The 16,880-nt window shown below is 40.9% G+C and overlaps 1 protein-coding gene across 1 annotated transcript in view; it reads left to right on the top strand.

Annotated features, from left to right (window-relative positions):
* Positions 1-2,404: 2,404 nt before the first annotated feature.
* The window catches only part of LOC308093380 (guanine nucleotide exchange factor VAV3-like), a gene marked incomplete at its 3' end in the record, with an annotated part of 92,798 nt that continues 78,322 nt past the window's right edge, over positions 2,405-16,880 (top strand). The window contains exons 1-2 of the mRNA XM_080439716.1: positions 2,405-2,794; positions 9,622-9,738. Coding sequence (XP_080295842.1) covers positions 2,591-2,794; positions 9,622-9,738 — 321 coding nt within the window. The 5' untranslated portion in view covers positions 2,405-2,590. The remainder of the gene's footprint in view (positions 2,795-9,621; positions 9,739-16,880) is intronic.

Here is a 16,880-nt window from a genome sequence, read left to right as displayed (position 1 = left end):
ATTCCCTGGCACACAATATTTTCAGATGGGGGGTCTGCAGACAAATACAAATTAATTTGGGGGTTCTTGACTTGAAAATGTTTGAGAAACACTGGTTTAAACAACATTAGGAAACAAGCCCAAATAAGCAACTACACTTTAGAAACAAGCCAACAAACTGCTACCCGCAAGTACCAATATTTACAAGCAACTTAGCAGAAAAACTAGCCCAAAGCTGCTTAATAAGCGGACATGGCAACCCTGCTGCTGCTGCTTCTTTTTTTTTCTTTTCCGGCGTGGGTGCTTTTATTTTTTTTTCTTCTGTCTTCCCGGAAGTTTGCCTTGAAAATACTGATCCGATTCACTTGTCAAGTTTGCAGATCCGGTCTAGAACGGATACGCAAGATGGACTGTGTGCGACCATGTACGTCGGTGTGGCGAATGACCAGATATGGGTAGGCGGGCTTTAGACCGGATCTAAACACTGAGCAGTACATAGAAGCCAGGATTTCCACTGGTGCTGACATTATTACCTCGAAATAAGCAGGAGGGACAAGGGGGAGGGGCACACTGAAAGACCCAAACGTTTTTTTTTGTATTATCAATTACATTCTACATTTTCAACCTAATTTTGTAATTATTATATTCAGTCAAAATTGTTCCTTATTTGTTAGTCTATCCACTTCTTTCAATTAGAACACTGTAACTGATGTCATGTAAAATACATCTTAAATTACCTAAATAAAGAAAGGAAATGTTTCATAATAGTGAAACATACCGAGGTGATTTGATAATATCCATCAGCTGTGTCAGGTTTCCCCTAGAAATACAAAATACCCAATACAAAAATTACACAATGGTGCCCCCTGCTGAAAATAAGCTTCTCTTGTAGTTTTGTTAATATTTAGGCTATAGGCTACTTTTAAACATACATTCTTGATTCTTTTTTTAATTAATTGAAATTAATAGAATTAGTTTACTGATAAAAATATTCTATTTGAGGTGGCAAACGTTTTAGCATAGCTGTTTTTATCTGAAATTCAGATATGAGAAGAGTTTCCCTTGAATGTTCATGCGTTCAGATTCTGAATGCATGAACATTCAAGGGAAACTATTCACAATCAAAGTGAATATAATTTAGGCCTACATTATGGAATGATTTTAGGCCTGCTTTAAATCCCTTTTAGGGTATAACTTAAAAAAAAAAATAGGGTGAAAATTGTCTTGACTTGCTGGTATGATGGTATTTCTGTGTTATTTATGTTTGTAATCATCTGTCGTCGATATGTGTAAGGGGATCACAGTCGAAATAAGTTGATTTATTATCCTCGATTGTCTTTTTAACCCTCTTGTAAAAAAAAAAGGTCTTGCTATTGTCTATTGCTATAATAATTAATCATTCAACAATTCACAGGTGACGCCAGTGAATGACCTAGTAACGGGTGGCTTACTGACTCTTAATATAGGTTCAAGTTCAGGACCCTGCATGAGGAAACATCTGGCTCTGCAGTAGGCCTAAATATGACCAGATATCTCCTCAACTAAACCAGCTTAAATTAGCTTCCTTCCTGTGTTTATGTCATCTAGAAGGGCGGTCTATAAAATCTCTTCCAGGAAGAGATGTCTGTCTGTCTGTCTGTCTGTCTGTCTGTCTGTCTGTCTGTCTGTCTGTCTGTCTGTCTGTCTGTCTGTCTGTCTGTCTGTCTGTCCTGTCTATTCATTATTAGGCTATGTGTGATTCTAGCTACTGAAAGCATGTGGATTTTGTTTTCACACACACACACACACACACACACACACACACACACACACACACACACACACACACACACACACACACACACACACACACACACACACACACACACACACACACACACCCACACACTGCTCTAATGTTTTTTTTTCTAAGTTGTTAAATCCACTTGGAATGTCAGCTGAGAGCCGAAGCCTTTGTGGGAAAACCTTTACTGGTTATTATTGGGCTATAAGTTCTCATAGAAATATAACTGGTTATAACATTTTCAAGTGTCATTTCTTCCTCGGCCTAGTGGGAATGTGCCTGCACGCACACACACACACACACACACACACACACACACACACACACACACACACACACACACACACACACACACACACACACACACACACACACACACACACACACAGCCTGCAAAACATCGGCCATGCCTTTCGGCCTGGCGGAGACAACAAAGGGTCTGTATTTAAATACAAGCCAAGTATATGCAGGCTAGCCTATCTAAACTAAAAACTTCCTAAATCAACACGGGACGTCTCTGATTTCCGTGTATTTTGACAGAGAAACGTAGAGGTGGAGACTGAGGAAGTTAAGGGGTGAGAGGGGTGACAGCACACACACACAGGCTCACAGCAGCATCCAGCCCACTGACGCACTCGCACGGAGCGCTGCGCTCACTGGTAGCTCTCACTGGAGAGCGTGATCCCACCCGACGCGGTTAGAAGAACGCCAACTTTCGTCCTTCTGTGCGGACAGTTCGCGATGTGACTCACAGGTTTGAACTGAAGTAGAGACAGAACTAGGTGTTTCTTTACTGTCATTTGATTTCCCGCTCTCACTGTCTTACACATGGAGTACTGGAGGCAGTGCGCGCTGTGGCTGATCAGCTGCAACGTGCTGCCGGCCAACCACCGCGTCACGGGGGAGAGGGCGCAGGTGTTCGACCTGGCCCAGACCCTGAGGGACGGGGTGCTGCTCTGCCAGCTCCTCAACAACCTCTCACCTCGCACCGTCAACCTGAAGGAGATCAACCTCAGGCCGCAGATGTCACAGGTATAACTCTTTTCTTTGGGCTACTATACTCTACTCTACACCAGTGGTTCTCAACCTTTTCAGGCCGGGACCCCCCAAAATAATCCTATTTGAACTGGGGACCCCCCCACCCTGATAAGCACTTGGAATTGTAGGAGTTGAGGCATTCAATTTAGTTTGACTCGGTTCTGCAGATAAATATTGTGAAAATAGCAGATCTACAAGCTCACAACGCCTGCTTTGAGCTTGTAGATTGGCTACTTTCAATTTTTTTGCCTCTTTCTTATGTTATTTGACAATTTGCCCAATGTTTGACCAGTATTTATCATATAGTTTGTTTAATACTTTTTATATCGTCACTTCACTGTCATCTGGGGACCCCCCCAAAATCATGTGGGGACCCCCCTGGGGGACCCCCCCCGACTCCCGACCCACATGTTGAGAATCACTGCTCTACACACACAGAGAGTTTATGATGCTTATCCACTCAACTGTCTTAACTGTTCCTTGTGGTATTAAGAGCACCTGAGTCCATGATCCTATCCCTATGTTGTATGAATGGAATTCAACTATTTGTACATCGAATGAATACTCAAAACATAAAATTCACTTTTAGTTGAATGTGAAAGTGCTCATAAGTTGTTCCCCGATATGACATGATTATAAAAAAAGGATTTTCAGTGAACAGGATGTTTTAGATTTAGATGATCTGTTTTGTGCCACTGCTATCCATGTTGGAGGGCTGCGAACACAAGGTCATGGCCTTTGCTCTGGCACTGTGTCAAAATGATAAGTGCCATTCTGAACATTTGAAGGCATTTGTATTGCAGACTTTATTCACATGCAGGCGAACCCAAAATGCTTCTCAGGAAATACACATACACAAAGAAATATAGCTACTCAAACAGTGCAATAAAGTTATTGACACAAAACTAGATTGAAACATCTATAGGCCTAATTTGTATTTTTAATGAAACAACTGTGACTCATCCAGCGATGAGTGTAGTCTAAACAAGGGTATTCATAAACTTCCTTTGTATTGGATGGAATGATGCCCTGGGGAATGGTCCTAATCCTGGACCAAAACCACGTTCTACCCAGAATCCCTCCAATCGCCACTGGAGAGGCCTGATAAAATCCTGACTTTGATCCACCCCTTAGTTACACACAGACACACTAATGTGTTTGTACAGAGAGTTGCAGTTTGCTTAGCTCTGAGTTTGCAGCCGTGCAGCCACACGTGTGTAGGGCAAAGCCGGCTGTGTTTGCACTATTTCACGTCTGTGCAGCCATTGCTGAGATTTCATGTTTTTGTTATGAGAAGAGCAGGTTCGGATGTATGACGGCAAACTTTTCTAATACACACACAGCAGATGTGTTAGACAGTCCTTCTCACTGCTGTACTGCTGGTGCCAGGTACTTTTTCACATGATGAAAACACTCAGTCACAGTCTATCCTGCATCAGGAAACATCCTATACTGTAGCTACGTAAACGTACGTGAAAGGACGGTTTGTGAGAAGCTTTATCTACCAAACCTATTGCAAAAGAACTGACATGAGACCAGAGATTCTATCTGAGTAAGACAGTTTCCTTAATATTTTTAAAGAAACTCAGATGCTTACAAATATAAAATGGGACAATATAGAATCAAAATAACTCAATTTGGCCTGTTAACTAAAAAAAATAAAGCATTCCAGTTCGCTTCTTTAATTGTAACACTTGTGTTGGATAAACGTCCACTCTATCTCACATGGCTAGCCCCATATACTTCGTTGTACAACAAATAGTGAAGGTAGCAGATCTACAAGCTCGCAATGCGACACTTAGTGAACTTGGAGATTGGCCATTTTCTCTAAATTTGTATATATTTATGTTTTACAATTTTGGGCAATGTTTTACCTATAATGACATGCTCGAAATAGGCTCTCCAGGTTTAAAGTGGTACCTTCTATATTATATCTCATATGTGCTGTGTCAGTATAGGCTACATTAGTGTCCGGCATGCAGCTGTTATAGAATGAACACCAAGGCCAATGCAGTGTAAGTTGCTGAACAATGAACTGTCGTTGCCTGCAGCTATAGGGCATATCTGTGTATGGTTGAGAGAGCCATGTGCATCAAGGGGCCCCAGATTTTTAAATGGCCTCTTCATTGTGTCCCTCTGACCTGAGATCTGCAGAGTGACAATGCGGGCATGGAGGTAATGGACGCAGTGTGATGCAGCGTGCTGTGATTAAATAGCCCTCAGAACTGCTATTTATACACAGGGGTTTTCAAACCCCTGAGCATTAGACCTACAAACTGACTTCCATTAGGTCCCATGGACCCCCTATCCACGGGACCCTGGCAGGGAAAGATTTAAAGTTAAATTAAATTGAATACATGTCACAATTGCACTTGAGAAATATAGTCATGATATCAAAACATATTGTTGGAATAGTCAAATATTTCTGTATTGTAATATGAAGTGCATTGAATTATGGCTAAAATAAAGACGAGATTGGACAGTAACACAAAAGTATGCTGGATTATGAACATGAGTATTTAATGTCCTATATGTATAATTTAATGATTCTTACGGTTCATTTAGGAGATAAATGAACTCTCTGGATTTTACTGTGTATAGGATGAATTAAAACGACAGACTGAAGGATAGAGAGACAGATGGCCTGGCTTGACTTTGTCTTTAGCTTTGCCATCTGGGACCCATAAAGAGACCATTAAAAATTGATTTACAGTAGCCTATGACGTCTGACATGTCATGAATCCTAATTGAAATATTCACTTCTCAAGAATCCTGTGGCAGGATCCGTAATATCTTTCCATAACTATGATCAAATAGAGAGACTCGCTCTTTCAGTTTCAATATGTATAAGTTAATCCATATATGCAGTGTATAAGTGAAATATGAGTTTCACTCAAACACGTATAAACTTAAACCCTGACTTAGTGATTGAGTGTGCTCTGTCCTTGGTCTGCTCTTGTTTCCTTATATGTCAAAATCTCTTCACCATAAATAATTGATCTACAAGCTCACATTTCTGGCGAATGTTCCCCCCAGAATAAGGGGGGGGGGGCATTGGTGTTCAAGTGGTTACTTACTATATCCCTTTTATGAAAATGTACGACAAGGTACTATTTCAAAAACAGATAATACAATTTTAAAGAATTTAAACAAACGTGTTATGAGGAGTCATACATTTAACAGGTCCCTACAATACTATAGGCTTTACTTTGATGCCGATTAATGTTTTTGCAAGAATAGGTGTAAAATTTGAAATGAAATGGCTTTAAGTTGAGCTGCTACATATTAATATGTTCCACTTTGTTTGTCTTGACACTGCGTGTCCATATGAATTTGGGGTTGAGTTTGTGATTAGTACCGTAGTACGACTAACCAGACTCAGTGATTCTCAACCTTTTTTATTTCAAGGACCTCCCCCAGTTTGATATGGCGTTAAGCCACGGACTTCCATTTGATACGATTTTAATATCTTGAGTGTGCAAACGGAACCAAATGCACCCGTAAGGGTCCATTTGGTTCCATTTGTTAACTTTCAGAGTTACAGACCCGTTAAGTGTCCATTTGGTTCCTATAACTATCAGTCATTTTGCTGGGGAATCTCCCCTGGAACCCCCTCAACCAAGGACCTTCCCGGGGGTCCCTGGACCCCACGTTGAGAACCCAGCACATTACTACTACCTAGACCACGTTCATCCACTTCCTCCACAGACACAGAGGTCCCCGGGGACCCGGGGAGGGAGAGCGATTGAGCAATCACAGGCGTCTCCTCGATGAGGGGCTCTGATAGAGAGCAGCTTATCTGTGCTCACATCCTCCGCCAAAAACACAATCTTCTTGCAGCCCGTATTTACCACACATTATCACAAATATTAAGTCCCGAGTTTGTCATCTTTCAAAGCGTTGGCTTGATTATGTGTGTGTGTGTGTGTGTGTGTGTGTGTGTGTGTGTGTGTGTGTGTGTGTGTGTGTGTGTGTGTGTGTGTGTGTGTGTGTGTGTGTGTGTGTGTGTGTGTGTGTGTGTGTGTGTGTGTGTGCGGAAGTGATGTGACAAGGTCACAACTGCTATCTGTGCCAATGTATGTCGTCTGGGGAAGACGGTTTGTCAACCAATTTGCTCTGCACCGCCATGTTTGTGTTCTTTTTAACCATGTTGTACCAACAAGCCATCTTCTAGAAAAGGGTCTGTGTTGTTCTTCTGTGTGTGTGTGTGTGTGTGTGTGTGTGTGTGTGTGTGTGTGTGTGTGTGTGTGTGTGTGTGTGTGTGTGTGTGTGTGTGTGTGTGTGTCCGCAGATAATCTCGCAAACCATTTGGCCGATCAGCGCCAATTTCTTGTGCACGCTGCCTGCAGGCCAAGAATACCTGAAAATCTTTCACATGTTGTAAATCGATTTTCGGTGTGAATATTTTTCATATTTTGTAAATTCTTAATGAGATTAGGTTATTCATATTATCCATAGAACTTAGATTATCCATATGCATATTTGGGCAAGACTGACGTCATCAGTATGTTATCATACAGGGCCATGCCGGTCACACACACATAGTGAAAGTAGTGCAGTTTGCTGTGGCTCCACTTAGTAGAGTAAAACTTTATGGTTTCACTTAAAAATATAGGACAGGGGAAGTGTATATCGGCTTGCAGTATGCCAACACGCACGCACACACGCACGCACGCACGCACGCACGCACGCACGCACGCACGCACGCACGCACGCACGCACGCACGCACGCACGCACACACACACACACACACACACACACACACACACACACACACACACACACACACACACACACACACACACACACACACACACTCACTGCTACCTTTTGTTCTTGTTGTGTGTTTGGCAATATGCATAAGCAGGGCCAAGATCAGAATATTCTGTCCTTGACATGAAAATATTTGGAAACCACTAAACTAGATCAGTGGTTTTCAAACTGTGAGTCGGGACCGGGTGATTTTTTTGGGGGGGGGGGTCCCCAGATGATTTACTTAATGTGCACCATTGTTTTCTCACTCAACAGTAAACAAACCAACATACAGTATAAGGGTTTATTACACCGCTTGGTTGAATGCGTGTCTATTGTTTTTAAATGTGAAGCACTGAGTTGTGGAGAACGGTATTTTGCTCCCCTGTATGCCTAGTGTGTATTGTGGAAGTGACAATAAAACTGATTCTGATTCTGATTGGTCAATCACTGAATTCAGCAGTGTGTTATTTCTGGATAATGACCGATGAGCTCTATAACAGACCTCTGTCTAATCAAAGACTCTGAGCACCTGCTGCGCTGCTTGATTTGATGCCGTATCCAACAAGGCAGCCATGTAAACAAACAAACACATGTCATTTACAGCTAAACATTGCTCTCAAGAAAGTTTTTCAACACATTTGAAGCGAGAAATAGACAATGCAGTAACCAAAAATGTATTCTATTTTATCAACACTTCCTGTTGTTTTCCGAGGCGACCGTGTTGCGCTGGACGGACGGCCGCACCTGGCATAAATTTATGGAATACTTTCATTACCGAAAGCAAGGAAATACTTCATTTTGTTGTTACTTTTGGGTCAATGTATTAATTCATATATTAAGCAGCCGTGTAAGTAATAAGCGGGATAATTGACGGCGCGCCTGTCATGTTTATATATAAACCCCTTCAGGATGATTAAACATCCTTTTGGCCTCAACAATGACTGGCACGCCATCAATTATCCCTTGCATAGTACAGGGTGACAATTAAGGACTTTAAAGAAATATTTTATAGCTCTAAAAAAAATAAAAAGAGACCGTTTCTGCATCAAAATTAATCAACAAACTATACTAGAAAAATGGTCAAACTTTGGCCAAATTGTCAAATATCACCTATAAGACAGAAAATAACCTAAACAAAATTCTACAAGCTCACAACGACTCGAGCTTGTAGAGCTGCTATTTTCACAATATTTACCTGTGGAACCGAGTCAAACTAAATGTAATGCCTCAACTCCTACAATCCCAAGTGCTTGTCAGGGTGGGGGGTCCCCAAATATGTTTATTTTGGGGGGTCGCGGCCCGAAAAGTTGAGAACCCCTGAGCTAGATAACATTCTACAGGGCAATACCCATATATTTCAGTCCAAATTCTGTCACAGCTGCGACCTGTCCAGGGGGAAGAGAGCTCTCAAAACAAACACAAACAAGACATCTTTTATTCCTCAAGCCACCGATCTACATAACATGCATGTTTAAATTTGTTTCATTTGCTCACTTACTTGCATGCTTGCACTTTTGTCTTGATTTGATTTGTTTGCTTTACAAGGCTGCATAAGCATTTAATGTGTTTTATTTTATTTTATATGGTAAATACGGTAGTCAGACTGTGTATTCTGTTCTTTTACTGTGTGTGTGTGTGTGTGTGTGTGTGTGTGTGTGTGTGTGTGTGTGTGTGTGTGTGTGTGTGTGTGTGTGTGTGTGTGTGCGTGCGTGCGTGTGTGTGTGTGTCTGGGTGAATGAGTGAGTGGGATGACAGAGTGAAAGAGAAAGGAACAGTGTGACAGACATAGTGAGCGTGTTGACCGGCACGTCGTTGTGCAAAACATGTGGCATCACAACCATGGCACAGTGCCAACAATATCCCGTATAAGTTGATCCGATGTCTGAAGTCCTCTGTCATAGTGAAAGAGAAGAGTCTGATTTCATTACTCCTACTTCACAAAATGTTAAATGGAAAAACATGGTACGTGAAGAGAACTGATTCTAGAGCCTGTAAAATGTTAATGTTACACTTTTTTTTTTTTTGTGGAAAATTTTAAAGTGCATGTTGTTGTTTTTTAATACAGTTCCTGTGCTTGAAGAACATCCGGACATTCCTGACGTCGTGCTGTGAGGTGTTTGGGATGAAGAAAATCGACTTATTTGAGGGCTTTGACCTGTTCGATGTTCGGGACTTTGGAAAGGTAACATCAACATGTTTCGTTGATCAACATCAACAAAATAATTCTATGTTGGGCACACAAAAGTAGCAAAAATAGCCGATCTACAAACTGCATCGCGGCGTGTTTTGAGCTTATAGATCTGCTATTTTTGAATTGAATAGTAACAGTTTTGGACATGTGAGGTTTCCCACCCGACAGCAATGATATCTTCTTTATGTAAATCCATTGATCTTGAGACAGTTTGACTTAAATCATTCTCTTCTCTTCTCTTCTCTTCTCTTCTCTTCTCTTCTCTTCTCTTCTCTTCTCTTCTCTTCTCTTCTCTTCTCTTCTCTTCTCTTCTCTTCTCTTCTCTTCTCTTCTCTTCTCTTCTCTTCTCTTCTCTTCTCTTCTCTTCTCTTCTCTGACTATGGTATTCGTTTTATTACATGAGCTTAGGGTAATTCAGTTCAATAAACTTTACTCTATTATAATATATAATACATATTTGTCCTCTGTCTATACATACTAGAGATTCAGATCACTGTCTGTGATGCATACATGCAGCATAAATAATAGAATACATATGTGCTGTATGTCCCAAGAGACTGGGCAAGTTTAAAGTGTGTGTGTGTGTGTGTGTGTGTGTGTGTGTGTGTGTGTGTGTGTGTGTGTGTGTGTGTGTGTGTGTGTGTGTGTGTGTGCGTGCGTGCGTGCGTGCGTGCGTGCGTGCGTTCGTGCGTGCGTGCGCGTGTGTGTGTGTGTGTGTGTGTGTGTGTGTTTACATCAAGTGGTAATATGTATGTGTGCCATTTGTTTGTGTGTGCATACGTATATCTGTCTTCAAGCAAGCGTGTTTAAAGGCATCAAATGTTTGTTGTGTATTTTGCTTGGCACTGACACTATTTTCAACATTATCTCTATGAATTTGTTGTAGGCCTAATGTTCCATTAGCAGTCAATGAACAGACCACTTGCACTCGGCCCACATCAGTTGTCCCAACTCCATGGGGAGCCATGTGAGCTTGTAGATCTGCGAGTTTCGCTATTTATTTATTTATTTATTTTTACTTTGTGAAAAAAATCTGTCTGTGAGTTTGTGATTCTGGGGCTAATCTACAAATTGCTGGACTGTCCAGTGCCATATTACTTGAGCACACTGCTACGGAGCCCTGGAGTGGCCATTGAGGGGATTCTTTTTTAATGCGTGCCCTCAAATTACTAATCCATGGCCATGGATTAGTAATTTGAGGGCACGCATTAAAAACAAATTCCCGTCAATGGCCACTCCAGGGCTCCGTACACTGCCAATAGGCCAAGGACTTTTTTTCCTCTTTCACATATTGTGTACTCTTTATCTTATACTGGAAGGCAATGGACGTTGGATTGGGCTGAAATTCTGCCCAAATATGACCGTTGACATATTTGGGCAGAATGATGAGCCCGATGAGCCATGACGTCATTAGAGCCCTTCTTGATAATTAAGATAAATATCTCAGTGTTTGGGGGATGGATGGGGTTGGAAATCTCTTCCCGTACGTACCGGAATAAACTTCCCAAGCCAGTCAAACTCTGACGTGCTACAGTAGGTCTCACCCATAGACTGAGCATTAGTCACTGGCACTGCATAATTCACTGGAGTAACAAATTCCATTCCTCTGCTGGTTAGCCATAGGCCTTACCCCTTACCAAACTGGTGGTATACTATTCATGATGTGATGATCTCAACGTCTTTCCTTCCTGTGTGTGACACTGCATGTACGGCGTTTGTTATACTCAGACCACACAAATCTTTGAGGTGGTCTTTGAGCATCCAGCTTCCTTCAGCTCAGCTTGGAGGCCTCCAGGTTTTGACAAAATGTCATAAAACATTTTTAAATACATTTTTAGGGTGCTTTTTTTTGTTTACCTCCTTTTCTCCCCAATTTACAGGTCCAATGGGCACCAGGTATTTCTGGTCACCACAACAGTTTTTTTTTAAAATGTTGGATATAATGTATATATGATTTGAACGTGCACGGTACAGCATTATCAGACCTAAATGTACCCATCAAATTCTTGTTTATATCCGAAATGACTGGATATCACAGGTTTTGCTGCAATTTGTAGCACTTGTAGAAGTATTCGACCTTAAAGGGTTATTTCACTTTCAAAAAAACTTTTGGTGATTTCATCATCTACTCAGGCCTTTGTGAGCCCCCCAGACAGTTGATAAGTTGATAAGTTGCTCGATTCAGTATTTAGATATTTGATATTCATTTTATCAGACACGCCCCCTTCCTATACAAACCCATTGTAACTTCATTTTAACCATGTTAGATTAATCAAAAACACCCGTCCTTGGTTCTGGTGACTCACCCTGTCCTCCTAATGCGTGAGGGGGCAGTGTATTTCCGAGATTTTTTTTCATTTATTTTATTTTATTTTTCATTTTATTTTATTTTTTTCATTTTCCAAAAAAAATAATGAAAAAAGTAATTGAAAAAACACGGCCCCCTCGCATATTAGGGGGGGGGGGGCGGTATGAGTCACCAGAACCAAGGACGGGTGTTTTTGATGAATCTAACATGTTAAAAATGGAGTTTGAAGTTACAATGGGTTTGTATAGGAAGGGGGCGTGTCTGATAAAATGAATATCTAATATCTAAATATTGAATCAAGCAACTTAAAAACTAGACAAAATGACCAAAAGTTTTCTTGAAATGAAATATCCCTTTAAATGTAAGAAAAAACAATATTATATGTATTTGTCCCCCTCATTTATAAAATAAACAAACATAAAATGTCAAATACAAAATGAACTGTTAAAGAAAATGGTGCCCAGTAATATCTGGTGCCCACTGTTCCGGTTACCGTGGGCTGGCACTTTGCCACTACACCACCGAGCGCCTTCCTTCCTTCCTGTGTGTGATGCTGCTTGCAGGGCATTTCCTTCTCAGACCACACAAAGCTTTGAGGTGGTCTATTGAGCCTCCAGCTGCCTTCAGCTCAGCTTGTGAGCCTCCAGGTTCTGACCAAACCCCCAGGATATTTACATCTCAAATTCTTTATATATGGATGGTTCATTAAGCTAAAATAAAAATGAAAATAAAAATAATAAAAAAATAGCTGAAATAACCGATCTACAAGCTCACAAAAGGCGGCTTTCCATATACATGGACTTACCTAGCCCCACCCCACACCGCCCACCACAGCGACGGTTTCCACTACAATGAAGTGGGTAGAGTGGTGTGTAAGTGGTACTAAACTGGTGCCTAAAAAGTACCCAGTCTTGGGTAGGTCTGAGCTGGGCTAAGCAGGGCTAAAGCTGTGATAAAGCTGATTGGTCGGCTCACAGCTGTGTCTGTCCACTCAGGTCTCTGTAAAATGTAAACACTACGGTAGCAGTGTTGCCATGTCCACTTATTATAAGCGACATTGGGCTTATTTTTCTGTAAAGTTGCTTGTAAATATTGGTAGTACTTTTACTCCACTACAATTATCTGAAAACGTATTAGTTACTAGTTACTAGTTACTTTTCAGATATAAATGATTACATTATAAAACATACATTAACCACTTAAGCCCTATTTTATACCTAGGCTATTTGAAAATAGCCGATCTACAAGCTCACAACGCATCGCATCATTGTAGATCTGCTATTTTCAAACATTTTAGTACTTACTTTTGGTACCTTAAGTACATTTTGATACCAATAGTTTTTGTACTTTTACTCAAGTAATTCCAGACTTTCACTTGTAGAGTGCTTCTACATTGCAGATACTTTTACTTAAGTAAAACATTTGAGTACTTTTTCCACCACTGCTTGTTTCTAAAATGTAGTTGATTATTGGGGCTTGTTTCCATATGTTGTTGAAACCAGTGGTTCTTAAACATTTTCCTGTCAAGGACCCCCAAATTAATATGTATTTGTCAACATTATATATGTATATATATTTTTTAAATAGCAGATGCACACACTCACAATGCGTAGCATCGCTACGCGTTGTGAGTTTGTAGATCTGCTATTTTCAAATAGCCGTAGATAGTTGCTTCTTTTGGGATTGTTTTCATAGACCTGATTGCTTATTTTTGTCTGCTAAACCTGGCAACAATGAATGTGCGACGATACACGCTAATAATGTTTTTTATATAAGTGATGGCAACGTGTTTAGACACCACACAGGTCTTCCCAACAATAGCGAAGATTAAAGTCAGGGTGAACATGGCCAAATAATAACTTAAGAGCCAAACTAGCTCTGAGGAAGCACGCTAGCATTTAGGCAAACCCTGTAGCCTGAGGCTAAGTTGGTGTGTTAAAGAAAGGGGCGTTGATTTCCTTCGGGAGGGGAGGGGAGGGTGGGGATTTTGCGAGTGGGGACTTTTGTGCAATGGAAACGCAAGACATTTTGAAGCGGTGCGGTGCGGTTCTGGACTGTACTGGACAGTGTCGTGCTTAAGCTGTGATGGAAAAGCGGCTAAAGTGTCACAATGTGATGCGTTGTGAGCTTGTAGATCGCCGCGCAACGGCATTGTGCGACAACGTATAAAATTTATGTGGTGGTTAATGCCCGCTCTGTCCCTGTCAAATAAATAAAGTAAAAATAATAATTAGCAGAATAACTATTCTGCAAATGAATGAAAAGATCTATTGACATACAAGTCACTCTTACCTGTTGCATGGCCCCTATAGCCATGCAAGCAGCCACGTACATTTCAGAACATGCCATATTTTGAGAAGGAAATGCAAAATCTTTATCCCAACAAGTCATTTAGTCTTAAAATCCACTTTTTTTCATAAACACACGCAGAATAAAACCACCAATGCAGGGGTCATTTCAGTGCTGAGCTAACAGTACCACCTTAATTATATATGACTCTGTAAAAGGTTAAAGATACAGATGTCTTTGCAGTGCAATAGTATCAGTTTACCGCGAGCAGGACTATTTAAAGTAACAAGCACACCTGGCTTGAAGCGAAGCCACAGAACTCACACACACACACACACACACACACACACACACACACACACACACACACACACACACACACACACACACACACACACACACACACACACACACACACACACACACACACACACACACACACACACACACACACACACACACACACACACACACGCACAGGAAACTAAGAGAGTGAGAGTGAAAATAGAGACGCTGTCATGTCTTGCACTAAATATCTAAACTAGGCCTGCAAATCCAAAGCTCGAAAATACGTTTTCGAGCTTTGGATTTGCAGGCCTATAGTTTAGATATTTATTTTAGTTCTCGTTATCCATATTCATATTCATAATAGGCTATAACATTCGCGTATGTTGTCATCAACAAGAAGCTGGAGAAACCATTGCCGATGCTGTTGTAAATATTGTTCAAGTTATTCAGATATGCAAATCGATAAACAAATATGTAAATATACGCATTTCAGCCAACCACCATTATTGGCAGAATATATAACATAAAGCATAAACTGTATGAGGTCTCTAAGGCAGTGGCTCTCAAAGTGGGGTCTGGGGACCCCCAGTGGTCCTTGAGGAGGTTACAGGGGCTCCCCAGCTAAGTGTTGATAATTCGAAACCAAATGGACCCTTATGGGCCTGTAACTCAGAGAGTGTACAACTAGAACCAAATGGACCTGTGTACACTCTCAGAGTCATGGGGGTCCGTGACCTAAAATGCATACAGTACCAAACTAGGGAGGGGGGTCCTTGAAAAAGTTTGAGAATCACTTGTCTAAGCCAGTAGTTCCCAAACTAACCAAAGTTTAGGGGAGTAACCAAATTATTTAGGGGGTCCCCAGATGATTAGCTTAATGTGCAGCATTGTTTTCTCACTCAACAGTAAACAAACCAACATACAGTATAAGTGTATACAGGATGGCTGCACATTTCTTAAGTTACAATTTAAGGACTTTTAAGACCTGTTTTGGTCCAATTGTCAAATATTACGTGAGAAAGAGGCAAACATTGTGAAAATAGCCGATCTGCAAGCTCACAACGCCTCGCAGTGCATAGGCGTTGTGAGCTTGTAGTTCGGCTATTTTCACAATATTTATCTGTTGAACCGAGTCAAACTGAACGTAATGCCTACAATTCCAAGTGCTTGTCAGGTTGGGTGGTCCCCAGTTCAAATATGATTATTTTGGGGGGTCAACCTTTGGTCTAAGCAGAGGCTTACTGTAAATTGGGTGAAATGCAACAATGAGTGGTATTGTACTCCAGTCCAGAAGTGAAACAAGTGAGCATCTTGGATGTAGAACAGCATGTTACATTAATACAAACATCCCTTTCCCCCCCATTTCTGCTCTGCAGTATCCATCATGTGTATTGTAAGACAGTGAAAGTGAAACATGTCAGTGTGCTTGTCTGTGATGAGGGACCCCTCAGGACTCATTAGAGCTGTTCTACTTCTCTAAGTGGAGTCAGTACATTTCTCCCAGTTTATGCCAATGTCTGCACTCGCCTCGAGGCATCATTCTAGTTTTAGCCGTTGGGGCATAGACAAATAAAGACATGCAGAAGAACTCCATGGTTATACATAATGTGTAGTATATGTATGTGTATACATATGTTATATTGTAGTATATATAAGTATGAGTTGAACGTCTCTGCAATGTCTACGACGTGCAGACAGTACATATTTGTAGTGTATTTGTGTAGCGTCTGTGTAGTATACATACTGTATGTATATCTGTTATTATATCTGCTGCTATATATTTTTTTATAAGCACCTTATGTGACACTGCTATGAATATATCTGTAGGCTATATCTGACTTGTTTTCCTGTTTCTTTCTTTCTCTATTTCTGTCCTCATTTCTTGAAACTGCAAACGATGGGAGCTTGTATACGACGAAGACTTTCACCCACTTTTTTTTTACACCTGTAAACCTGGGATGTAAAAACATTTGAAGTTTATTTGTTGCATACTGTATGGATGTGTATGCGTGTGACGTTAACTTATACTTATACCTCTGTGTACAAACACCGAATAGCTTCTAGCTGTATATACATACATTGGAACAAAGAAACGAGAACATATTACCTAGTCTGCGCTGGCACAACTGCACTGGTTACCAGTAAAATGTAAAAAGTTAAAAGCTTTGCTCTTTGTTTTAAAAGCTCTCAACTGTCTAGTCCCTCCATACATTTCCGATCTGATACAAGCGCCTCCTGCCACTAGGTT

The sequence above is a fragment of the Gymnoscopelus braueri genome (genome assembly GCF_963280865.1).
Source record: "Gymnoscopelus braueri genome assembly, chromosome: 10".
NCBI classification, from domain to species: Eukaryota; Metazoa; Chordata; class Actinopteri; order Myctophiformes; family Myctophidae; genus Gymnoscopelus; species Gymnoscopelus braueri.
The sequence above is the reverse complement of the archived record's forward strand: the minus strand, read 5'-3'. Positions and strand labels throughout refer to the sequence as shown.